The following is a 25,311-nucleotide window of genomic DNA, read 5'->3' as shown; positions in this document are numbered from 1 at the left end:
GCGACTGAACTCGTTGGCTCCGTGCTCTATTCGGTCGGAACCCTGTTCGAGAACCTTCTCTCATAGATTCCCTTCACCAAGTCATCGCTAGCAATCAGTTCTTATCCCTTGGTGTCAAAGGGCGTCTTTCTTGTCTTGCCCAAAAACTTTCTTTATTCTCATTGGAGAAAGACTCCCGCGGCAAGGTTTTACACATGGGGCCAGCTGCTTTCTTTATCTCGCTTGCCGTTAGTCCGTCTAGCGCGGTTATATCCCATACGAAGAAGACAAAAATCCATACCTGGGTCGGGCACCCCCCCAAGAATCCGATTTTAATTTTTTTTCTAAAAAAAAAGAAAATCGACGACGGTTTAACCAAAACCGTCGCTATTAGCGACGGTTTATTAAACCGTGCGACAGTTTTACCAAAAATCGTCGTTAATCCCCAAAATTTAAAAAAAAATTTAAGAAATGTTCTTTCCTAAACAATAATAAAATAACGTTATTTCCCAAACAATATTTCATACTATTGAATCAAAGAATTTATTATTGTTTGGGAATCTTAATTGTTTTGGAATTTAGAAGTTGCGGTAACTTTTTTTAACATTGTTGGAATTCAACAAATTAAGATTTTTATGTTCCTCTTAAAATATGAAAACAATTATTTATAGCTAGAAAAGAATTTACAATTTTTTTAACATTTTTTAAACATTTCATTGTTAAGTTACGGTAAATTTAAACAATTACATTATTTATACTAATGACAGTAATTTAAATATATTTATTTATAGTAATTAAATTTAGATAATAATAGTATTAATTGTGTACTAATTTTTGCATCCATGTTTAAACAAATTTTTAATTCAACATAGAATATAAATATATTATGATATTAATTATTTAACTAATCGTTTATATTGAGATTAATATTTGGAGTATTAGTATAATCAAAATATTTGTAGTTATTCATATTACAAACATTATCAGAAATAATATACAAAAAACAATTCAATATAGAAAGAAAAAACAGAGATTCGAATTAGACTCGGCGCAATTCTCCCAAATTCTGATACTCAACACAATTCTCAAAAATCAAATTTCGAATTACTGAGACTCGGCGCAATTCCCTCAAATTCTGTTATGCGACAGAAAACTATCAAATCAAATTAAGAATTCCGTTAAGCATACGATCGACGCAATTTATAAGGGAAAGAGAATCACTGAATTTTTATAACAAAAAAAAAGACACGGACCGAAGAAAATAAACTGCTCAAGAAGAATGCCGAAACCGAAAAGTTGAGCTGAAGGATGGGATGAATTCGCCAAATACTCGGTGCAATTTATAGGCATGAAATTGTGTCACGGATTCAAATGAATATGTCACGTGTTACGGTTTCAGAAAATCCATGCCTTAGCGACGGTTTTTCCAAAAAACGTCGCAAATTGATGTACAAATTTCATCTCCTGAATCAATATAAGCAACAAAGTATCAAGCTTTATATTTTTCATATAACATCGATGCTGGGATGTATATCGAGAATGAACTCATGGTCATTGGATTTGCCAAATCCGATCCTTTGCAGGAATTTCATTCCATTTTTGAGTTGTTTCCAAAGTTTGTATTCCTCGAAAAACTCTAGTTTGAGAATCAATTGATCGGGTCTTTTACTAGAATTCTTTTGATATAAACCTCCACTTCTCCAATGTTTATCACTCTTTGTTAGATTCTATCGTACATTTCTCCAAATAGTATATATTATGACAAGGGAATTGGTTTATTTTTCATGTAATATCAAATATTAAATCGACTTCTCTATATCCTTCTGGATATCTAAGCTTTCCTATTGTTGCAAAGCTTTTTGGCGTCGGTTGAGTTTCTTGGGCATGTGTTTCTCCCATACGTGACTCGTGATTCTATCTCCTTGGAAAAATAATATTTTTTATTCCAGTCTAAGACTTTGATTTTTTTGTAGAATTGATCAATTGTCTTGGATCTGGATATTTGCTTTCTGTATTAAAGAAAACTTGATTTTTTCTGGATAAATTGCCTGAGCAACTTTTCCAAATACTTCTGGTATTTCAATAAATTAATTTCTAATTAATAATTCTGAATGATGTGTATTAGGCAGAGCGTAAATAACCTGATAAATAATAGAATATGATCTATTACATTATTTCATCAGTATTTTTTCTTTGAAATTTTGATACAATGTCAAGGCTTAGTTGAAATCTCGATTTGCGAGGTTGTAGGTAATTCTTTGATAAATTACTCACAAATTTTTTTCTTGCACAGTGATTCCCTGATATAGTTCCCAATGTTGAATCTTGAGGATTGACAATTCGTTTATAATATATAGTAATATCAATTGGTGAATCTATTCATTATTTAAAAGTAACTTTTATCATGATCTGGACTCTTCCGATATGAATTCAGGATATGGTTCGTGCTATTTCTGGCTTTAGTTTATGTAATTCATCTTTTGTTTCTTCAAAAGAAATTAATTGCATTTCCATCAGGTTTTCTGTAAATTCCATTGGTATTGTCATTTCTCTTCTATAAACTTTATATATTATATATGATGCTTTATGTTTCTTAGACCAAAATTTCTAAGAATTTTTCTATGTGTCGTATAGGGAATCCTATAAGTTAGAGTTTATTCTCATGATCTTTTGGACCATGTTATGAGACATGATTGCTTGGCTAAAGAAATCAGACAAATCTTCATGTGTTTCATATAGAAACACTTCGTCTTCAATCAGATTCTGATCATGTTCCATCAGGTTCTTCTGGACTCAAGACTTCTTCTTCTTCTTATATACTTTCGTCTGAAGGATTATCTTCAAATTAATATATTTGAAATAAGTCTTGGTAATATATCGCTTCTTCAATATTTGGAGTTGGTTCAAAGCGTCTTATTCTTTTTCTACCATTTTATGGAAAATTGGTTGAAGTGTGACATGCCTTACATGTCCAGCAATCACAATCTTTAAAATTGTCATTAGCTCTGGTGTGAGATCTTCTGAAAATTGGTTGAAATGTGACCTCTTGAAATTACTATTGTTCGTCCTTTGAATAAAGGAATCCGAGATTATTTATAAAAATCTAGTATTTTGAATCATATTATACCTTATACCTTTGTAGTTTTATTTGTTTCTAGTTGTTTCTGATATATAATATTTGTTAGATTTCCTCGTTTCACATATTCCAAAATATTTTTTTAAAACATGAAAATAATAAATATCGATAATTTGATAAATATATCTTTCCTAACAAGATAAGTTAATTAAACATATAATTTTATATGCGAATTAAAAAATTTAGGTTATGATATCATTTTAAAGATATCTTATGAATTTTTATAAGACAATTATTTTGTGTATTTTTGAAAGTTTTTAGCTTGAAGGACTTATTTTAAAGATATCTTATTTTAGCTTGAAGGACTTATTTTTGAATTTTTATAAGACAATTATTTTAAAGATATCTTACGAATTTTTATAAGACAATTATTTTGTGTAGTTTGAAAGATCAAGAACTACATTGGGAACTTGGACTTGGGCTAAACATTAGAGATTAAATTGGGTTTTTCCTCGTTGATTCTTGAAGATTTTTGCGCCCATGTTTGGGTAGATGTTAGAGTCTTTCTAGCAACAAGCATCGTGATTATTTTATAAATAAAAAAATTGCAGCAATTAAAACATTAGGCGCGAAGAATAATGAAGAAGATAGAGCAACTTGAAACTTCAAAAAGGTTTGAACAAACAGTACTTACCCTAAACCTTTTCTTGTATATCTGTATCCTTCCACACATATTTTATCCTAATTTTTGAATAACATCTGGAAATCAAATTTATATACGCAAACAAAACACGTTTCAGGAAACTCCCTGGGGAAGGTTTTGGAACATGTGAGCAAACATTAGAGAGACAGTTGGATCGTAGCATAAACATCATCCGAGCTCGAAGAAAAACTCAAAATTTTAATTTGGATTACACCTTTTGATAGAGTGAAAATCAAATAGTGAAAAGTCATTCAATTTTAAATTTCACTTGGTTTTTTTAATGATAAATAAATACTCTTCATTTTTTTATAATTAAATATACAAAAACTTATATGAGAATGTCTAATGGATTAATTTTATTAGACATATCTACTGCCCTATCCAGTCCATGAAAAATAAATTTTTTTTATAAATATGAATTAAATCAACTCGTTTCAAATATATATAAACCTGTGAAACTTTCTCAAAAGAGACTTATTCAATTAAATATCGTAGCTGACATCAATGATAAATCATTTTACCAGAACTAGGACGGACCTCTTGAACTTTTTATGACACACCAATTTTGTGTCTATTTTATCTAAAATATGCGATGGAATCCCTAAAGATAAATGTCCATATCAATACCAAAAAATAAAATAAAAATAAAATAAATAAAATAAAATCCCCACTTAAACATTAATATGCCCAATTAAGTACATTTTAATTTGGCTCCAAATTTGTAACCATTGTTATGGGTACATGAAATAGGCAAGGTGTACGCTTTTTGTGACATCATTATGAAATTACCCAAAGAGGCCATGCATCTCACGAGGTTTGGATCATGCATTGTTAGGCAAGATGCGCTGATATACCAAATAATGGACTGTTGCATGATCTCGAGATGTCGATGTGAAGTCTATCATTCTGATGTTGTTGAGAACTGGGATGGTAACCGCTCATTCAGAATTTTTGGGGAGAGCAAACTCTCCCTGTCTAGTGGAGGAGGTCGGCCTCCTACTTGTCTGCCCAGCCTCATGATTTCCTCCCACATTGCTTCTAGATGTCCAGGGGGAAGTGGAGGAAGAGGCGGTGGTGATGGAGCTTGATTTCGACAGAGGGCCTCTTCCACAGATCTATTAATCAACTGGGCCAGTTGATCCAGACTAAGATTCGCCATACCTCTTCATTGATCACCTCGAGGGCCTATTCTTCTTCATCTTCATCCCCATATGTCTACGTCTTTACTCAGTATTTCCCATAGACGGTGCCAATTAATGTTGTTGAGAATTGCGATGGTAACTGAGAGGTCGGATCTTCCTTTGGGGAGCTCAGATCGGACCCTCAAAATCTGGAAGCATAAACAAGAGTGTTAGAAGGGGGCTGGAAGGTTGTTCCGATGTAGCCCCACCGACGCTCAAGTAAGAGAATATAAAACTGAGAGAATACTTTGTGTGCTCAAAGAAAGTGAATATATGAATGAATAAACAATGAATGAAACCTGATATTTATAGAAGAAGAATAAAGTCCTGATTCGGTAGGTCTAGTTTCTCAGAATCTTGGACGAGGTTAGACTAAATCTTCGCGGGCTTTAACTTTTTGGGCTTTATTTCTGTGAGCTACCCATTAATGTCTGAGTGGAAGCTCTCCTAGGCAGGAGGCCGTATATAGTCTGGACCCTATGAGAGCTCAGCTGAGACACTCCCAATCGACACGTCACCATAATTTGGAAGGTCGGCTCGGTTCGTGATGGGAGCTTGGCAGGGGAGGTCGGCCACCTCTTTCTAAATGGCGTGATTACGGGCGTTTGATACCCCCGGACCAGATATGGGTCCGGCCCACTATCGATAGCCCAGGTGGATTTGGGCCCAGTATTCAGAAAGTCCCAAAAGGTCATCTTCATGAACGAGTCCGTCGGAAGGTCACCTCATTAATACGAAGCTGGTGAGAAGAGGTCATTCAGGCCGACCTTCCAAACACCCGTAATCTCGCCATTCAGAAAGAGGTAGCCGACCTCCCCTGCCGACCTCCCATCACGAACCGAGCCGACCTTCTAGATTATGGTGAAGTGTCGATTGGGAGTGTCTCGGCCGAGCTCCTGAGCCGATCTCCCACAGGGTCCAGACCATAGACGGGCTCCTGCCTAGGAGAGCTTCCACTCAGATATTAACGGGTAGCCCACAGAAATAAAGCCCCAAAAGGTAAAGCCCACGAAGATTGTTAGGACCAATGGAATTCGGATATCACCACACTGGTATGATATTGTCTACTTTGGGTTTTAACCCTCGTGGTTTTGCTTTTGAAACCACCGAAAAGGCCTTATACCAATGGAGATATCATTCCATCTTTATTAACCCATGATCTTTCTCTAGATCTTCCAATGTGGGACTTTGGTTGCATCCCAACAATCCTCCCCTCAAACGAAGTTCCACTATTATTCTCATGGTCCGAGCCTCCCCTCAAGCCTTATTCGTCCTCCAATCGAGGTTACTCCACTTCACTGCGTTGGAGCGCACGCCTTACATGAATACTGAAAGCATAAGCCACCTCGAGAGTTTAATCAAGGATTTTTACCAGGAGCCCTCACCTCTTTCGTTTAGGTATCGAGGATTCTATCCACACGGCTCGATCTAGACCATGGCTCTGATACCACTTGTTAGGACCAATGAAATCCGGATATCTCCACACTGGTATGATATTGTCCACTTTGAGTTTTAACTCTCATGGTTTTGCTTTTGGAACCACCCAAAAGGCCTCATACCAATGGAGATATCATTCCATCTTTATTAACCCATGATCTTTCTCTAGATCTTCCAATGTGGGGCTTTGGTTGCATCCCAACAAAGATTTAATCTAATCCCGTCTAAGATTATGAGAATCTAGACCCACCAAGTCAGAACTTTATTCTTATCCTGTAAATTTTAGGTTTCATTCATTGTTTATTCATTCATATATTCATTCTCTCTGAGCACACACAATAGACTCTCAGTTTTCTATTATCTTATTTGAGCGTCGGAGGGGCTATGTCGGAACAACCTTTCAGCCCCCTTCTAACACTCTTGTTTGTGCTTCCAGATTTCGAGGGTCTGATTCGAGCTCCCCAAGGGAAGATCCGATCTCCCAACTACCATCGCAGTTCTCAACAACATCACATTCTATTTCAGGGAAAACAACAATTTTACTCGAATTAATTCGTATGAATTGAATTTTGATTTTCTAATAATTTAAAAATTAGTCTTGATATAATAGCTTGCCTCATGTTGCACTTTTAGACTTTTTTTTTTTTTAATGACGAGTGCAATTAGGTAAATTTTCGGTTAGCACAATGACCTACAAACCACGCTAGCAATGTAAATCACATTGGACAAACTATGTTGCTCAGACTCGCTTGAGAAAGTGTTATTATTAGAAATCGAATTCCTGAATATTAGTCACTTTTAGAGGATTTCTTTGTCAGAGCCGATGTTGTGTTTTTCATTCGCAAACGCACGATATCAAGTTTTTTAGTCTTTGATGAGTATAGTTGTAACGATCCTATGCTAATTACATTTTTATTTGGTAAGAACTGAGATTAATTATTTTAAAGTACAAAATTAAAATAATTAAGTCAAATAATTAAATTAGATATTAAAAATATATATTAGAAAATAACAATTATAAACAATATTAAAATACCCGTGATCGAAATACTGTGGCTGATGCATTAGTAAACGCAACCTTTTGACAGAAGATAATGCAAGGTTTCCAAGGAAAAGATAAATTATTGAAATAGCTTCTTGCAGCTGTTATAGAAGCACGTCTTGCATAGTTATGCTTGTATTTAAGCTGCTTTTGACTCTTTTTCCTCGAAAATTTTGTTCTTGTTCACTTAGTAATTTGGAAAACTGATCTCATATCCATTCGTAAATACATTATCACCAAGGCATATCTCATGCAATCATCCTTACATTTTAAAAGCACATATAGAGATTCAAATATCCCCAAGATACAAGTCCTTTTAACGAGTCAAATGGGACTGATAATTATAAACACGCGAAACTTAAAGTGTCCATCCTTGGATGAAATTACTTTCAACACCAATGCTTCTTGGAACAGATGATCCTTCTCCAAGATTGTAGTGATGATACCTATGAAAAAGTTCCAGTTGTTTGATAGGTTACTATAACATATGCGGCATTTAAAAACTGATGGAGGTTCCTCATAAATTAGTAGAAAAGGAAAAAAAACTAAAAAAATAGGGCTAATATATATAGTAATATTGAAACATACCCTATTTCCAGCACAGGTACTTCTTGTTCGATGTCCACAGGATGGGAAGCCTGTTGGACGATATAGTTATTGGTTCCAGCCGATGTACCAGCGTTCCAAGGGAAAGGAAGGGTTCTTAGACTAGCTTGCTGTCCTTCTGCTTCAAACTGCACATTGTAATATCATTAATCCCTGGATTGACTAGTTGTGAATATTTACACAAATTTTGTCTTATAGAAATAGAGTTGTAAATATAAATACCGATGACATTTCTAGTGAAACCTTGATCTTTAGTTGTTTGTTCATGTCTCCAAGCTGCTGCTCCTGGCAAATGTTTTATGTAATACTCGAATTACTGAGTGAAATACGTACTTAAAACCCTTCAAAAAAGTAGGAGATCATTCATTACGTATTTATTGATCTTATGTCCTTTTAAAAGAGAAAATGATAGCTTTTCCCACTAAATTTAGGTCCCCCTAATGTTATATAGTACAAGGCATGAACCAACATGAGAGGATCGATTCATGATGAAAAAACAGATAATCCATTTAACGTCGGTATCATTGAAATTTAAGTGCCACTTCTTACATTCCAAAGTTTCGTTCATTTCTAGCAAATTCAACCGATTTTGGAAACATTAATGACATACCACGAAGAAAGATCTTAGGGAAGAAAGAGGATATACCTTTCTGCGAAGCTCTTCCATTTGCTCCATCATGATCTGTGTCTGGAATGGTTAAGAAAACAGGAGAAAGGAACTCCATTATAAATTTGACACATTGTCTTATTGAGAACAACATAAGAAAGATGCATTTAGAAGTAAGTATAAGGAATTTTATTCATGACATACATATATTTTTAATGCATCGAAGATCTGACGTTTCATAGGGAATACTTCTCCAGGTATATATAGCGTAGCATATATCGACTGAAGCAATTGTTTTCGCACTACACTCATCGAAGACAAATGAGGAAAATTTTCACATCTATGTATGTGTGCAGGAAATCATATACTATACAAACACACTTAAGTAAATATAGTACCTTTCTTTGTCTGGCTTGAGAAAGAGCTCCTTCAAGTTGCTTCTCAAGATTCTGCAGTTCTTTCACACTCAGAGGTCCAAGATCTTCTCCAAGCAAATGCCTATAATCAATAATTTATATCAAAAAATTTCATTCATGAATCAGCAGTCTAAATTAATTCCATCCAGCTATTCAATGATTACTTAGCTAGGATTACTAACTCTCAATTTTAATTGACCACAGATAGAAAGAGCAATATAAGTAATATCTTTTTTTGAATCTTTATATTTTGTAACCTATATACAGTGAAACTCATCATAATTTAGAGAATATTGGCAATGAATGACCTTTGAGTCCGTTGAAGAGATTCATACTTGGCCTTCAATTTTGCAACTTCTTGATACCAGCTCTTAGTAGACACCGAAAATAAATAAATAATTTCAACTTTATGGATTAAGTTACAAAGTGTGTATATATATATGTAAAGGACTTACAAAAATTAAATTTTGTTCACATTAAATGATGGTAGTAGAAATTAATTAGATTGTCTTAAATCAAATTAACCTGTGTTTCAGTTTGATCAACACTGTTATCATGAGGATTAAAGCAGCAACGCTGGTAGCGCTCAAGGGTGGTGGTCATACTGCCAAAAAAAAATACAAATCAAGAAGACGAAGATGAAGAAGAAGAAATTATGTAACATTATAAATTATAATTAAGCTGAGTGAGCGCGGGCCGCGAATATATCGAAATAACAGATATGAAGATTAAATTAAGGTTGAGATGTTTAAGATGGTTTGCACATTTTTAACAGAGGTAGTTATTTAGGTCATCTGTTAACTAGTGGGTGATACATTGTCTTAGAATCAAATAATAATAAATTATGAAAATATAAAAAGGGCAACATTATTCAGAAATTAACTATGACAATGTTAAAAGTCAATGAATTTATTGTTCTTGATTTGTTTGGATCGAACTTATAATACTAAATTTCAAATTAGACTTCCAGGAGAAAGAGAGTTCTAATCTAAACGGATTATTAGCTAGGGATGATGTTAAGTTTCAATTGTTTTATGAACCCAAATTGTGAATTTTTTTAAGGAATTATTATAAAAATACGAGGCCATTATGATTCAATATTTTCCAAACGGATGGACCTAATATAAATATTATATTTCGTTAAAATAAATTAAGTAATAAAAGCTAAAGGTAAGTGCATCATCTTTCAGTAAGAAATCAGGTTTTCAGGGACATCACGCCAGTAACATAAATCACAATTTTCTTGGATCTGAAATCTGAATCTTTTTCTTAAAATCTGGATAATGGAAAATAATAATATATCTTGTTAGAAGGGGAAAAAACCAGTGAAATTCATTTAGTAAAAATTAAAAATATTTTCTAAAATTAACGTGTCCTTTTCTTTTAAAAGCTTAATTAAATTTTTTTTATTTCAAGATCAAGAAGTATAATGACCTCACTAGGTGACTAAGCAAAAGAAGGAAAAAAATCTCGCTGACAAACAAATCAGAAACCAGAGAATTGGAAACTAGAAATTTTTCTAGTCGAGGTAAAGATGAAAAGACCACCAAAATTTCCAGGAAAGTAAAGAAATGAAAAGAAGGTAATCTTGGTGGACAGCAGTTAATGAAGACTTTCCACACACAGTACATCCCCAAAGATTTCTTTCACCAAAATGCGTAATCAGAAACAAATTCATGCTTCAAATCCTAAAATCCACAGAACCCAAAAGAACAGTAATAAATTTACCTTCTTTCCCACAACAAAGAATTTTACCAAAATATGCATCATGGCCTTCACAAACACATAAGCCTCACATATTTCAGTCTTTTCTTGAAACATGTGCGTCTTTTGTAAACACAGTATTTTTCCTCATGAATCACAAACATTCGCATGTCACCAAAATTTTTTTGTATGTATATATAGATATATATCGTGTGTACATGGTCGGATCATGATGGAATGGCTGAAACCAGTGAAGTAATTGACCACTGAGAATATAAGGATCGGTGCAAAGAGCAAGAAAGAAGACAAAATCTGAAGCTTTTTCTCCAAAGGGTGTAACCAACAGTGCTTAGTTTCTTGGGTACTCTATGTCTCTCTCCCACTAAAATTCTGAAGCATTCAATTAAACACAAGAAAAAAAAGTTGAAGAGAGAGAGAGAAAGAGAGCATGAAAAGGAGAGAGAAACCCTAGATCTTGCACAGAGGTCCGAGAAGATAAGCAGTTGATCAACAGTGAAACTAAACGGCCACCTTACAATTCACAATAAACCTCGTCACTATCATCTTTTGTTCCACGGGATTCCCAGAAAAACCGTGAAACGTGTCGACCCCTCATTGGGAGATTTGCAGGAAAAAGCATCAATCTTGGAGCCATAAAAAATATACATACGGGAAAATAAATAAATAAATACAACACAGAAAGCCCATATGAATCCTAATGTTTTTTTTGGAGCTAGAAAACTATAAAAATTCCTTTAACCTTCTTCATCGTGTCCCCATAAATTCTAAGAAGTTTCTACTTGAAAATTTGCCAGCTTTGTGGTTTTTAGATGTGTTTCAGAAAGCCCATACAACCAAAAAAACAAAAACATACCAGAAAACTAAGGTTAAACATACATCACATGTAAAAATACGAATGGATATTTATGTACACACATGGAATCATGGAGTACTTAAGTGAGATGGGTCTGTTTTATTGATGTATGCTTATATATGTAAATATTTTGTATGTATAAATATTACCTAGTGCTACTAAATTCATAGAGCTTTCCCCTGCTAGAGAAGATGATAAGGGCAACCTCAGCATCACAAAGTACGGAGAGTTCATAAGCTTTCTTCAACAGTCCATTTCTTCTCTTAGAAAATGTAACCTGTCTGTTGATCTTGTTCTCTATCCTCTTTAGCTCCACTCTCCCTCTACCCATTTTTTCACGTAGTGAGTGTGAGTGTAAACGCGTGCCTGTGTGTATATATATGTGTGTGCGTGGTGGAAGGAATTTGAGGGGAATTAATGGAGGTGGGGTGAGTATATAATAAAGTAAAGGGTACTGAAATTCCTTCTCTTTGTGAATGTAGAACGCTTAGTTCTTGGATTTTTCTCTTGCAAGAAAATGGTAATCTAATAATTCCTCTCTTTCTTCACCCCCTTTTTCTTTTTTTCTTTTAGCAATATGTGCTGATTATGTAAGCTGAAAACTTTACCTCTGCACACACTATCTTTAATTTCATTTCTTCTGTAAAAAATTAAAACTAAAATTAAAGACTCGCCCTTTCTCGTGTGACAGTATTTTTTGGACATGAGAAGATCAAATTAAGTTTTGAAGAATCAATAGTCTCTGCACAATTTAATATGTTATACGTACAATATGCTTTACACCTGGTAGAAAAATCGGATTTTACTTCGGCAGGCTTTACTTCGACAATAATAAATTACGAAGTAATACATTACCAATAACTTCAGTAATAACACAAACGAAGTAAAATAATATATTTTACTTTGGATGTTTAAAAACACGGGCTTCACTATATTTTTTTTATTATATTTTACTTCGGCATATCAATATTGATGAAGTAAAAAAATAAGAAAAATAAGTCATGCTGAAGTAATAAGATGAACCGCGGAGATCGAGGGAGGAAAATAAAATATAAACATTTAGCGACGGTTGTTAACCGTCGCTAACAACGACGGTTGTCAACCGCCGCCGATTTACTCAGCGACGGTGTTTTAAAATACGGGGTTTTTAAAGCCGTCGCTATTGGCGACGGAGTTTTAGAAACCGTCGCTGATCCGTTCGCTTCAAAATTTACCTTTTACAAGTGTCGCAGTGTATAAAAGAGCTGAAGCCGTTAGGTGTGGGTTAGTGTTCTTCTTCATTCTCCCTCGCCTGAATTCATCTCTCTCAAAGTTCTCCCTCCTCTTTTCAGCTTTCTTTTTTCACACTAAAACACAGAGAGCAAGAGGAAGAGAGTTCAGAAAAAGTCGGCGTAATGGCAATGGGAGCTTTGGAAAAATGGCTGCGGCCTCTGTTTTCTTTGCTGCTGCTCGTGCTTTTCGTCGGAGCAATGACAAGAGTTCACAAAAACGAAACCCGAAGTTTCAGGTTTTTCGTTAGTCCTCTATGACTCCTTTTCCCTGAAGAATCTGCTAGAAACGAGTTTGTTTCGTTTCCTTTGCATTTTGAGTGATTTCTTCTATGTTGTTGAATCCTGAATAGTTCCAAATTTTTTACGATTCTTTTCTTCGTTTATTTAATAGATTCGTTTTTTACGGAGAAATTCACGCCCGTATATCTCATTTCTATTGTTATTCTGCAGGGTTGTGGAAAAAGAGCAGTTGCAGAGCTCTCCAAACTCGACAATGGCGGCGAGGTGAGAAACCATTCCACTTAACGTAACCAAACATTGCATTCTAACTAAACCTCAGCCGTTCATATTTCCCTGTAAAGAATATGGCAGAGGTAAGCTTAATTTTGTGCTTCATTTTGACTATATTCTTTGTCAATCGACCACGGATGTTTTAAATTAAAAAGATTGGTGTAGAAGTAGTTTACATGTGGTTGTGACTTTATAAATGCTGTAATAATTACAGGCAACATATGTATGTGATTATATTTTGAATGGCGAGCTCGATGGATCCTCGTCATCCAAGGATGCGTTTCTCGAGGTAAGCTGAGCATCTTATGCTGCTGAAGTTGAACTTTATTTTCTGTATTCAGATTTGCAGAGATTGTTTCCTTTGCAGAAATTTAAATATGTTGTGTCCAAGGGTTTTGATCCAGACGTAGACCTTGTAAAAGTTGGTGTTGCAAATCAAACAACGATGTTGAAGGGTGAAACAGAGGAGATTGGTTAGTTGCAAACCAGTGTCTTAGTTTCTCAACATGTTAGTATTGTGTGGCATGTGAATTGATGTTGGTCTTTTATCGTACAGGAAAATTAGTCGAGAGAACCGTGATGCGCAAGTTTGGAGTGGAAAATCTTAACAACCATTTCATAAGTTTCAATACTATTTGCGATGAACTCAAGTAAATTCTCTCTCCTTTTTCTAAATATATCATACCTACTTTTTTGTCCTTGATATGATTTTGAAGATCCGTAGAGTTTTTATCTCCAGCGACTCTGTTTTGGTGACTGGATCTTATACTGGTCGTTGGTGGTTGGAACTCAAGCAACACTTCGCATCTTCAAGAAATTGCAGAGGAGCGTGGAATCCCTTCTTACTGGGTCGACAGCGAGAAAAGGATAGGTCCCGGAAACAAAATAAGTTACAAGTTAAATGTACGTACGCTTCTACTGACCATTCGATCTCGTTATCATCTATCTGGTGCACAAGCATTCTTTCATGTTTTATGTTCAAATTTAGCGAGAGAATGCATAACTTAAGATTTAATCATGTAAAAAATAAACTAAAACAATCAAATCTAATAACAAAATATGTTCTTTTATTTCTAACATTTTAAAGTTGCATTTGACAGCATGGTGAGTTGGTAGAGAAAGAGAACTGGCTACCAGACTGTCCTATCACAATCGGCGTCACTTCTGGTGCATCGACGCCTGATAAGGTAACCTAAGTTTGCTCAACTCTCGAGAATTTTGAAAGATTGTGGGCTGCAGCTGATCTATTCTCCGTGGATTTTCCTTTGTTGTATCTACAGAGAGTATGTAATATGTTCAGATTCAATCAATTTAAATACTTTTTAAATATATATCTGTCGATTTTTATTTAAAATAGAATAATCTAATGTATTTTTTTTAAAATTTCAGTTTGCAGGATGCATCAAGAATCAATATTACAACCAATCTCAATATGATGAGGTCAGAAGTGAATGGAGTGAATTTGTCTACTCCTATGTAGGTGCTTAAATGGATGGTGTATGTTAGGATAAATATTTTGTTTGTCCTTGTGGATTTTTGGATATACTTTTGGTTTTGTGGATATATTTTTGGGTTATTTGTGGATTGATGAATATGTAATTGTGGATTCGTGGATATTCATCATTTTTAGATGGATAATTTATGAATTTAATTATATTAGTGTATTAAGTCATATATTGGGAATTTTTTTTTTAACAATTACTTCATCAATACGAAATCAGACGAAGTGATAGAATTAATTTACTTCACCATTGTTATGTAAAAACGAAGTTGTTTTGCGCAATTACTTCACCAAAATATAAATTATTGAAGTCTTTCGAACCACTTACTTCGTCACTAAATGTAAATTGTGTGAAGTAACATAATATAAAATACTTCAACAAATAGGATAAATGCTGAAGTTATAGATTATATTTACTTCAACAAATAGGATAAATTTTGAAGTTGTTTGCGTCTATTACTTCACTAAAATACATAACTATAAAGTCTTTCGGATGAATTACTTCGTCACTCATTGTAAATTGTGAAGTAAAATATTATAAACTACTTCGCTAAATAATAATTAAGACAAAGTTATATATATCTATTACTTCACTATTTACAAAAATCGATGAAGTAAAACACATTTCTTACTTCGGCACTGGTCCAATTCTGGACTGGTTTTCCTTCAAAAACCGGCCAAAGACTTCAGTAATTTCAATCATACAACTTCGGTTATTATGCGAAGTAAAAGGTACATCTATTACTTCACGTCCATAAACTTCGGCAATTAACTACCTTATTACTTCATTGAATACGCGAAGTAAAAAACGATTTTTCTACTGGTGTTAAGATTAAGATTACATCCCTAATTCTAATTACAGAAAATTATTCAAAATCCTAGGTGTTAAGATTAGAGCCCTAATTCTAAATACTGAAAATAAATGATTGGCGAAAAATGAAACGTAAGAAAACACGAGATTCCTAGTGGTTCACTCGTCCTCTTGCCATTATATCATCTTTAATTCGCCGCATTAGAACCCCATTTTACAAATTTAATTACAGTAATATACCGCGAAGTTTGATCTGTGTGCAAGCTCTACTTGAGGGCTATATGTGTTAGGATAATAATAATAGTCTCAGTTATATAATATAATCATGTCCAATGTGTTGAAAATTTGATGTGCACCCAGTGTTACATGGTTGTTCAACATGTCAAGATTGAATGGCAAGTGAGTCATTTTTTGGACCAAAACACTTGAACCAAGAGAAATTAAGGTCCTCTTGCGATTCTGAGGTATAGAATGTTGAGATCGAACTTGATAGAAATCTAATAATATCAGCGACAGACGAGTCACAACCTGTAGAACGTAAAACTATATGAGAGAGAGGACTTAGCTCTAGTCATGGCCGGCACCTTCATTATCAAGTCCCAATCCGCCGGCCATAAGATTTTACGAGATGGTTTTTTCCAGCTACTTGTGATCAGTCGCATTATCATTAATGGAACGGTATGTGAATGTGAATTGATCAATTTCATATCTAGCCAGGCCCACCGTATATTTTATTTAGTCTAGTCTTGAAAATGTGTAAAGAATGGTGGTTTGAAAATTCAATTATATATTCTCGCAAAAGTTGTTCCGATTCTCATCTATACAAGGCACATATGTAAACTTTGAAGAAGTAGAACTCCAATGTTTTGTTTAAATCTTCTATATATCATTCTCTTTTAAACTCCATATCTCTTTGTTATGTATTCCAAAAGTGGTGATATTTATTCCTGTATCCCTAGCTGATGAAATCCTTTCGGGTGATATTTACGTATCCAATAGGTTGTTAACAAGTGGAGAACAATTTTAGCTTTGTTATCTTTCATCTTTTAATCCAACCAGTATGATTTTACAAAGGGATTATGGACTAAAAGTTATTATTGTGTGAGCTATTGTAAACAGGAATTTTTAATTAATATTTTTTTTCGGAAAACTGCAATATTAGTTTGTATGTTTGTTTGTTTGTTTGTTTGTTTTTTTTTTTTTTTGATTTTGTTATTCTATGTTGTCAAATTTCAGGTTATCTTCATTATTTGGTAATTTTATTCATTTTTCCGACGTGACGATATTGTGACGCATATGCGGCCTATGGCTCAAACATGACGCTGATTTGTGCAGTGTCACACCAACACTTCCGATGAAAAAGTGCAAAAAATTGAAAGATGTATGACTACTACTGAAATTGGACAACATTATTGACCAAAATCGCAAATAATGCAGTTTTTCCTTTTTTGATGAAAAATGTAAAATGTAGGAACAAGCAACAATATTTTGTGATAAGTAAATTTAAGTTTTTAGAGAGTATAAAAAATTTGTATCGTAAATTGTACATTTTTTCATTTTTGATCATGTTATCAATTTTTCATTTATGTAGGTTTTTTTATTGGAATATTGATATGACACCGAACATGTTAGCTATATCTGGCATCACGTCAGTATTTTGGTTCCATGTCATCATTCTAGTGGAAAAGGACTAAAATAGAAAAAGAATGCAATTCAGTATACAAAGACTGTGAATTGACGGATAACATGACAAAAAGAATATAAATTATGAAACCAAAAATATTATTCTCCTTTTTTTATAAGTAAATTTCTTTACTCCTATGTTCTTGTGTAAAGACTGATGCTTATAAGTGGTGCATTCGATAAATGTTGGTGTCCAATGGTCATTAATTATATCTAAGATATAAATAATTTTTGTTTGCTTTTTCAAATTATGTCCAATTCCAAGACTGCCGTTTCCTCACTCCTGAATAGTAAATTAGCTGAAGTGATTGAATGATAGAATTAGTACTACATGTGACTGTCAAACAAGAAAAAGAAAAGGGTGGTTTAAGAAATATTCGAGAACTGGCCTGCCCCCATGTGAAAATAGGCTTAAATTTTGGATGCTTACATTCATTTGGAATTTGGATAAGAAACAAGAATGTTTGATGATTTAAACTTCACAAATACTTGGCTGTTTTATTATGTCTTGGTTGATTGCATTAATCATTCACTAAACATATATATCTCATGAATTTACTTGAAAAACCCCACTCTTTTCGAACCGAAAAGGTTAACAAAAACTTGTGCGATTTATATTGTAGACATCCAAAGTAGAGATTTTTTTTTTTTGAAATTGTATGTGTGGCAAGATCTTACCCGTTGAAATGAAGTGAGGATAGTGTCCACATTGGTAGGATCTCATTAACTCTTATCTATCGTAAAATAATAAAGGGAAGTTCAATTAGGAAAGATTGTACATGATGTTTCTTTCCGAACATTTGGCTGATTATGGGTAAAATTCGAGTTTATCTGAGATTTTGAATTGCCGCAGATTGACTCTTTTAGTCATTTTCTAGTGATAATTTCCCACAATTTTGAAGATTATTATTAAAGTGGCTCCTACGAGTTCTCTTCTCAATTTGGTCCATGTTATATATTGTTCATTAAAATATCTGGAGAAATTAGAATTTTGGTCATATATATTTAATTTTTTCTTTTTTATTACATACTTGTCTTGCGTCTCGTCAATAATCCGATAGTGTGAAAATACAACTCAGCTGTATTTTGCTGACATGAGTTGGATCTTACAAACTTCTCTCTAGCGTCTCGTCAATAATCCAATGAATGAGAAAATATGAATCGATTGTATTAAGCCTTAATTTTGACTACACTACAAGAAATTTCAGAATCAACAGAAAACCGTATTATTTAGCGACGGTTTTAATAAAACCGTCGCTAATTTTAGCGATAGTGTAACCTAAACCGTCGCTAATTTCAAATTAGCGACGGTTGAATTTTAACCGTCGCTACTGTTTAATTTTAACCGTCGCTATAAAAACCTTTGCTAATATTTGCGACGGTTGAAAGTTAACCGTCGCAAATTTCAAAAATTCGATCCCACCCAATTTTCTATCCATTTTCTTCTACTGCTCTCTATAAATACCTGTAAATTCGCTCCATTTTCTTCCACTTCACTTCACAAGACTTAAAATTTTTATGTCTTACACGATTTTACTACTTCACAACACTTAAAATTTTTATCTTTTACACGATTTTTTTACCACTTCAAAACAATTAAAATTTTTATCTGTTAGACGATTTTATCACTTCACGACACTTAAACTTTTTTATCTCTTATACGATTGTACCAATTCACAACACAGATTTATTAAATTCATAAAAAAAATTTTATTTTGCCTAAAATATTAGCGACGGAACTCGTTTAAACCGTCGCTAAGTAGCGAGGTTTTGCACATGAATACTGTCACTATATTTAGCGATAGTTTAGATATGCTTTCCGTCGCAAATATCATTTGCGACGGCTTTAAAAACCATCGCAAATTGTAGCTACGACAACGGTGTAACAACACTGGCTTTAACAACAGTTTTAAAAGGGCTACAGTTAAAAACCGTTGTCGTATGGTATTTTTCTTGCAGTGCTACTTGTAGTTATGAAAGTGAAAATACAAATGAACTGAATTCAGACTCAACTTTAAGCACTCAATCTCTGTATAAACAATAAGATTATTAGAATAATAAAGAAACAAGCAAATGTAAATTGTTGTGTTTTCAGACAGTTTTATTATTCGAAGTAATATAAAGTAAAATTAATTATTTAAATAGATTTAATAAATTATTGAAATTAATTCAATTTAATGTATCTAATTATTTAAACATTAAATAAATGTGTAAAATATATTTATAAATTTGTCAACAGATACATGATGAAATAAAATAATCGTTGAAGATGAATTACTGAGAATATCAAAAGAATATAAATTTAGAGTATTAAAGTTTGATGTAGATTATTAATTAAATGAAATTGAGTAACTTTATTATCTATACTATATTATTAAGTTTGAGGCATTAGATTAAACTTTGATGTCATGATGAATTTTTAAAATTACAACAATACCCCTTTAAAATTATAAAGTACTATATTTTCAAAAAAAAAACTATTTATAAAAACAATTTTATAAATTATATATTCTCTTATCAATACATATCCAATTTCCAAAAAATTTAAACTACTAAAATATTTATCCAAACTTTTGAATTTTTTATATGATCATATCATTCATAACATAAAAAATTATTATAAGAGAACACTAAATTTAAAATAACACAAAAATAACATACATAACACGTACAAAGAATCGTTAGTTTTACTAAAAAAACTAGTCGAAATAGAATTGTTGGCGAGAGATGATCATATTTTTGTTTTAGTTACAACTTACATGACTCGAATTGAATGTAATGTACCTTCTTTTTTTCTTTTTTTCTTTTTTTTTTTAAACCAAACCAACGTGTAATAGAATTTTATATATTCTAAAATTCGCAGAATACTTTCTCATAAATTAGAGAATAAAACATGAAGTTGGTGCTAGGTGGATTAATTCATAGTCGAACAAGTACTAATCATAGATTTGCATAATGTTTAATTGTGTATCCAATATTTTGGCTAATATTCCCAAAATATGCTACTCAGTGTGATGCAAAAGGTAGGTTTAAAAGAAAGAAACATTATATTTTTTCGGTACTATAATGTGACAATGCAAAATATTGACATGACAACAAATTGTTCGCTTGACGTCGGACGTTGTTAACATGTCCGATGCCACACCAGAACTCCAGTGAAAAATAAAATAAAATTGAAAAAAATGAAATCAATAAACTAAGATCATGAAGTTACCGAAAACGAGACCACAAATAAAAAACGTGCAAATCACGTGAGAAAAAACGCCATTTCCTCAAAAGAAGCTTATAAGTTATAATATAGAGGCAAAAACTTGTGTGAGACGGTCTCACGGGTCGTATTTTGTGAGACGAATATCTTATTTGGGTCATCCAAGAAAAAATATTTTTTTATGCTAAGAGTATTACTTTTTACTGTGAATATCGGTAGGGTTGACCCGTCTCACAGATAAAGATTCGTGAGACCGTCTCACAAGAGACCTACTTTAATATGGACTAACACAGATATTTATGATGTATTGGAGATGATAAATACTAATATCTCATTGATGAAAACAATTTTTGATTTACATGGTGCAATCTTTAATGAAATATTCGTTAATGGAATACTACCACTCATCAATTTCAAATATATGAGTTAAATATATATACAACATAAGAGGAAATACACCTCGAACAGTTAGCATGCACACACATTTGATTACCTAAACAACATATATGAATTCTACATGAAATACATATAGGAAAATATCATATTTCTCGGACAATCAAATTAAACGACCTACTATGTTATCAAATACTTCAATTATGTTCGGATCTAATTTTCGGAATTCTGAAAAAGATTATACACCTTTTGAACAACAAAATCGAAGATGAATCAACTATGTGAGACGGATCTCCGTCCTTACTCGATTCGTAAAATTTATTACTTTTTATATTCAAAGTATTATTTTCCATAGAAAAAGTTATGAATAAATATTGTGTAATATATTTATGTCCCCATTATTATTTTTCACTGTAAAATTATCATTTTCGGTTAATTATGTTATGAGAAAATATTATGTAACATACGTGGATTTGAGTTAAAAATATTACTATTATAATGTCAAAAGCATATTATTTAATAAATATTGATTTGATATATCCATTGTGTTTGTGTGTGTAACATAGATATCTATTGAAAACTGGAGAAAGAATGGATTAGCTCCCACATAGGTCACCTCTCCCTCCACCAAAGCCAACACAATGCTCCTGTTCATCCTTAAATTTTTCTTTCTTTGAAATGATCACACCTTTTGTATAACATAATCGATTAATGTTACATATTTCTCTTTATCCATTGTCTTTTACTAGGGAAATTCACGTGCCCCGTTTGATTTTATCAGTCTTAGAATCGAATAATAAATTTTGAAAACAGGATCCATTTTACTTAGCGTGCCGTATACCTGTTTAAATTGTTCCCGAGTGTGTCCGTCCATGTTTGTATAAGAAATATCTCCACTACAAAAAAAAATGTGTTTTAGAACCGGTTTTTGGGACTATGTGCAGCGGTTTTTAACCGCTTCGAATTTATTCGAAGCGGTTATTGAACTGACTCCATTTCTTCCGCTCTTAGCATCTATTGCACCGTAACCACAGCCGGTGGTGAAGCAATAGAAACCGATTCTAACGAATATTATTGAAGCGGGTAAAAGTATTACTTTTGATTGTGAATATCGGTAGGGTTAACCCGTCTCACAGATAAAGATTCGTGAGATCGTCTCACAAGAGACCTTCTCTTTTTTTTTTTACCAAACTTTTCAATAAGGTACAAAAAGAAAACATGACACCACATGCAACTTCACCTGCACATATTTATTTCGTCCAACGTCCCGACAGGCAATAACTATAGTCTTGCCAAATTTACTTGGGCTACATTTTAGAGTACAATCACATGCTCCATACAATAATGTTGAACATAGCACTAACATAGTAATTTGTATGATGACTTGCTATAAACACCTCTCATACCATGATGTTATGTATGCATATATGCATATAGTATTGTATATTTGTATTTTAATAATTATATTAAAGAACAAATTAAAAATCAAGGAAATACCCTTTTCAAATAGGGAAAATAGTAAACAGTCAACAAAAAGTATCTGTAATTAAATTTGTTTTGAATATTTTTGTGATCAATAAATGTAGAATAGCGGGGTGACAAGATTATATTAAAGGGGTGATAAGGCCTAGTTGTGTAATGAATGAATAATGTATGGTGGGGCATTGGTAGGCTGTGGTGGTGGCCAAAACCTTCTAAATAAAGAAAGTTTTTTATGGTTACGTGGGAATGTTGATTGCCCTTTTTGCTATTTTTCACCAAGCTTTCTTTATCACCTGAGCTTTCACCCTTTCTTCGACTATCGAGAGATGCCCTTATGGTACCACTCGTGAATTTCTTTTTTCTCCAAAAAAAAAAATTATTATTATTTATGTTGGGTGCAATAATTGTCCCAACTTGGTAGAGCTTATGCTGCTGTGCGATTTAAAAGATTGAGTTGCACCATTACCACCAGCTATAGCTCTTAGTAAAGCGGTAAGCGCTCGGTCCTACAATTTAAGAATTAACTTATATTTGGATGATATACATACAATTAAGAAGGGAACATATAGATTTGTAAAAAAAAATGAATAAATATAAACTATTTAATTACTATTGTCGATCTTTGTTGCAAATACTGTGACAGTTTAGCGAATCAATGAAGCAAATTATCCGAAAGCATTTCTTGGAACTTATGGCCTTTTTTCCCTGAGCATGGCGACTTTCGTAAAAAAAAAATGTGATATTTAAGTTGTAATCGCGACCTGTTAAAATGCGACTTTTGACAATTGTTGTTAGTACTATAAGAGAAGGGGGCCCCCATCCAACATTCGACATTTTTGTGAGATACTTTGGTGTCTCTTCAGTTAATGCAAAGCCCATGCGCGCAACTTTGTCCTAATGACTTCTACTCATTATTTTTTCCTGTTTAAAAGGTATTAATGCAGATATTTAATTTTTATTTTACGAGAATATATATATTTGGTTCATCCAATATTTGACTCATATTTTTTAAAAAAATAAAATTATAAATTATTATATTATTTGTATGTGTTGATTTATCATCACACTGTTGTACAATCATTCATCATCTCCTACCACAGTTCAAACGAAACCTAACATGATTTTTTTAACTTAACAAAAAAGACATTTTTGTGTAGACTTTCACTGCCTATTCGACTAACAACAAAAAAAGCCCTTTCCACATATTGGATTAAGTCCTATCGTTCAAATTTAATATTATATGCAATGTTCTAAAAAGTGCCGCCTAGGTGTTTGACCGCATAGCCAACCTAATTGATTTCTAAAAAGTTTTTTTTTTTAAAAAAGAGAAATTATTGGAGAAATATTTGAATGAACAAGAAGAATTGGATATTTATATAGAAAAACCGCATAGGCACGGCCGCCTAAGTTGTGGTCTGCCTACCGCCTACCATTATTTAGAACACTGGTTATACGTAGCTCGTAATTCTCCCTAATATCTGGTAACTAGACACGTCAAAACGGGTTCGCGGGATAGGTCAACTCGCAACCCACTCGTCTACGTTGCCTAATTTTTTGAAAAAATATTAACTTTTTAATTAAAAAATCTAAAAACATTTGAAATGCTAAGAAAATTAAAAATAAATATTAATCAAATAATTAAACTAAAATTTAAAAGCATTACTATGAGAAATTAATAACTAATAAAATTAACAGTTAAATAAAATATGAAGAAAAAAATGCTACAAAGTTAATTATCATTAAAATTCATTCAAAATAAATCAAATAAAACTTTAAAATACATATATAATAAAAAAAAAAACTTAAAAATATGAATCTATAAAAAAAATCATATTTGGCTGGCCGGCCCCGCCCTAACTCGCAGTCCGCACATGCTCAATCTCTTTGGTCCGCTTCCAAATGAGTTGAGATTTCTTCGACCTTGTACTCACTATTTCTATAACGGAGCGGACGGGTCCAACTCAATTTGACAAGCCTACTCTTAACTTATATGGTGTAATCAATCAGCTACGATCACAACTGAAGATGCAATTAGATTTTGAAAAAAAAAAAAAAAAAAAAATCCTTCTGTGTAGGATTAAAACAATAAAACTTTCAGTTGTTTAAAAAAACAAATTAAACCTTGTTACCTGTGCAGGTTCATATGTTCATCAGTCCAACATACTGCCTAGAGAATCTCACTGGGTTGGTCATCCAATTAAGTACTGGGCCAAAAGTCCCGAGGGAAAATGCACAATTCTAATGGGTTGGTCACCCCATATTATAATAAACATATATGCATTCAGCATTTGCATTTTAATATTATAAACAATTAGTGCTTATATTTGGCATGTAAACAATGACCAATATACACCTAATGATCATTCACATATATAGATGGAGTCGACCTCATCGTCTTAGCTAGATCTAAAAATAAGCATCAACTCCTCCGTTGTGGTTTGAATATTTTTAATTACATGCTTGATTCAATTTGTATCACATTACTAATAATATAAAATCACATTATTATTTAAATCTTAAGATGAACATAGACGATCACTGATGTGGAAGTTAAAAGAAAAAAGAAAAAAATCAATTGTTATTGGATTTGACATCAGAATGTCATTTGCTGCAAAAACAAATTTTTCATCAATTTTATACAGTTTTTTCAATTCAATGTATACCTCTTGACATCGACGTTTACTTTGTTAATTAGCATCGATTATTTTAGCAATTTGTTAAATTGTATCATTCAAACTATCAGTTTTTCATTCAACTCATCAAATTTTGACGTTTTTATCTTGACATAATTAGATATGACATTTATGGATGATGAATAATGAATCAA

At 32.9% G+C, this 25,311-nt stretch overlaps 2 protein-coding genes across 3 annotated transcripts; one reads left to right on the top strand and one right to left on the bottom strand.

The window, feature by feature from the left end:
• Positions 1 to 7,625: 7,625 nt before the first annotated feature.
• LOC142528106 (agamous-like MADS-box protein MADS3) lies at positions 7,626 to 12,165 on the bottom strand. 2 transcript variants are annotated; one of them, XM_075633180.1, is made up of 8 exons: positions 11,775 to 12,165; positions 9,573 to 9,651; positions 9,356 to 9,417; positions 9,030 to 9,129; positions 8,671 to 8,712; positions 8,247 to 8,303; positions 8,007 to 8,152; positions 7,626 to 7,864 (listed from the first exon to the last, which is right to left on the bottom strand). In XM_075633180.1, the coding sequence occupies exons 1-8, from the start codon at positions 11,954 to 11,956 to the stop codon at positions 7,777 to 7,779; spliced, it is 756 nt and encodes a 251-aa protein (XP_075489295.1). In that variant the 5' UTR covers positions 11,957 to 12,165; the 3' UTR covers positions 7,626 to 7,776. The 2 variants fall into 2 exon arrangements, with proteins under 2 accessions (XP_075489295.1, XP_075489294.1); XM_075633179.1 differs by having other exon boundaries at positions 8,247 to 8,309; positions 11,775 to 12,160.
• Positions 12,166 to 12,825: 660 nt separating this feature from the next.
• Positions 12,826 to 15,055, top strand: LOC142527331 (uncharacterized). Its single transcript, XM_075632107.1, has 8 exons — positions 12,826 to 13,132; positions 13,347 to 13,400; positions 13,621 to 13,695; positions 13,774 to 13,879; positions 13,963 to 14,056; positions 14,146 to 14,309; positions 14,507 to 14,689; positions 14,796 to 15,055. Exons 1-7 carry the CDS (start codon positions 13,043 to 13,045, stop codon positions 14,512 to 14,514), a joined length of 591 nt encoding a protein of 196 aa, XP_075488222.1. The 5' UTR covers positions 12,826 to 13,042; the 3' UTR covers positions 14,515 to 14,689; positions 14,796 to 15,055.
• The last annotated feature ends 10,256 nt before the right edge of the window (positions 15,056 to 25,311 follow it).

The sequence above is a fragment of the Primulina tabacum genome, chromosome 15 (assembly GCF_025594145.1).
Source record: "Primulina tabacum isolate GXHZ01 chromosome 15, ASM2559414v2, whole genome shotgun sequence".
NCBI classification, from domain to species: domain Eukaryota; kingdom Viridiplantae; phylum Streptophyta; class Magnoliopsida; order Lamiales; family Gesneriaceae; genus Primulina; species Primulina tabacum.
Note: the sequence above shows the minus strand (reverse complement) of the source record. Positions and strands in the feature narration are given on the sequence as shown.

Bases quoted from the DNA above. Each gene is read 5' to 3' on its own strand.
- LOC142528106 (XM_075633179.1), bottom strand. From the start codon at position 11,956: ATGGGTAGAGGGAGAGTGGAGCTAAAGAGGATAGAGAACAAGATCAAC. The intron at 9,418-9,572 runs GTTAATTTGATT...GTGTCTACTAAG, and splicing joins TTGATCAAACTGAAACACAG to AGCTGGTATCAAGAAGTTGC. The intron at 7,865-8,006 runs GTATGTTTCAAT...ACTTTTTCATAG, and splicing joins GTACCTGTGCTGGAAATAGG to GTATCATCACTACAATCTTG.
- LOC142527331 (XM_075632107.1), top strand. From the start codon at position 13,043: ATGGCTGCGGCCTCTGTTTTCTTTGCTGCTGCTCGTGCTTTTCGTCGG. The intron at 13,133-13,346 runs GTTTTTCGTTAG...GTTATTCTGCAG, and splicing joins AACGAAACCCGAAGTTTCAG to GGTTGTGGAAAAAGAGCAGT. The intron at 13,696-13,773 runs GTAAGCTGAGCA...TTTCCTTTGCAG, and splicing joins CCAAGGATGCGTTTCTCGAG to AAATTTAAATATGTTGTGTC.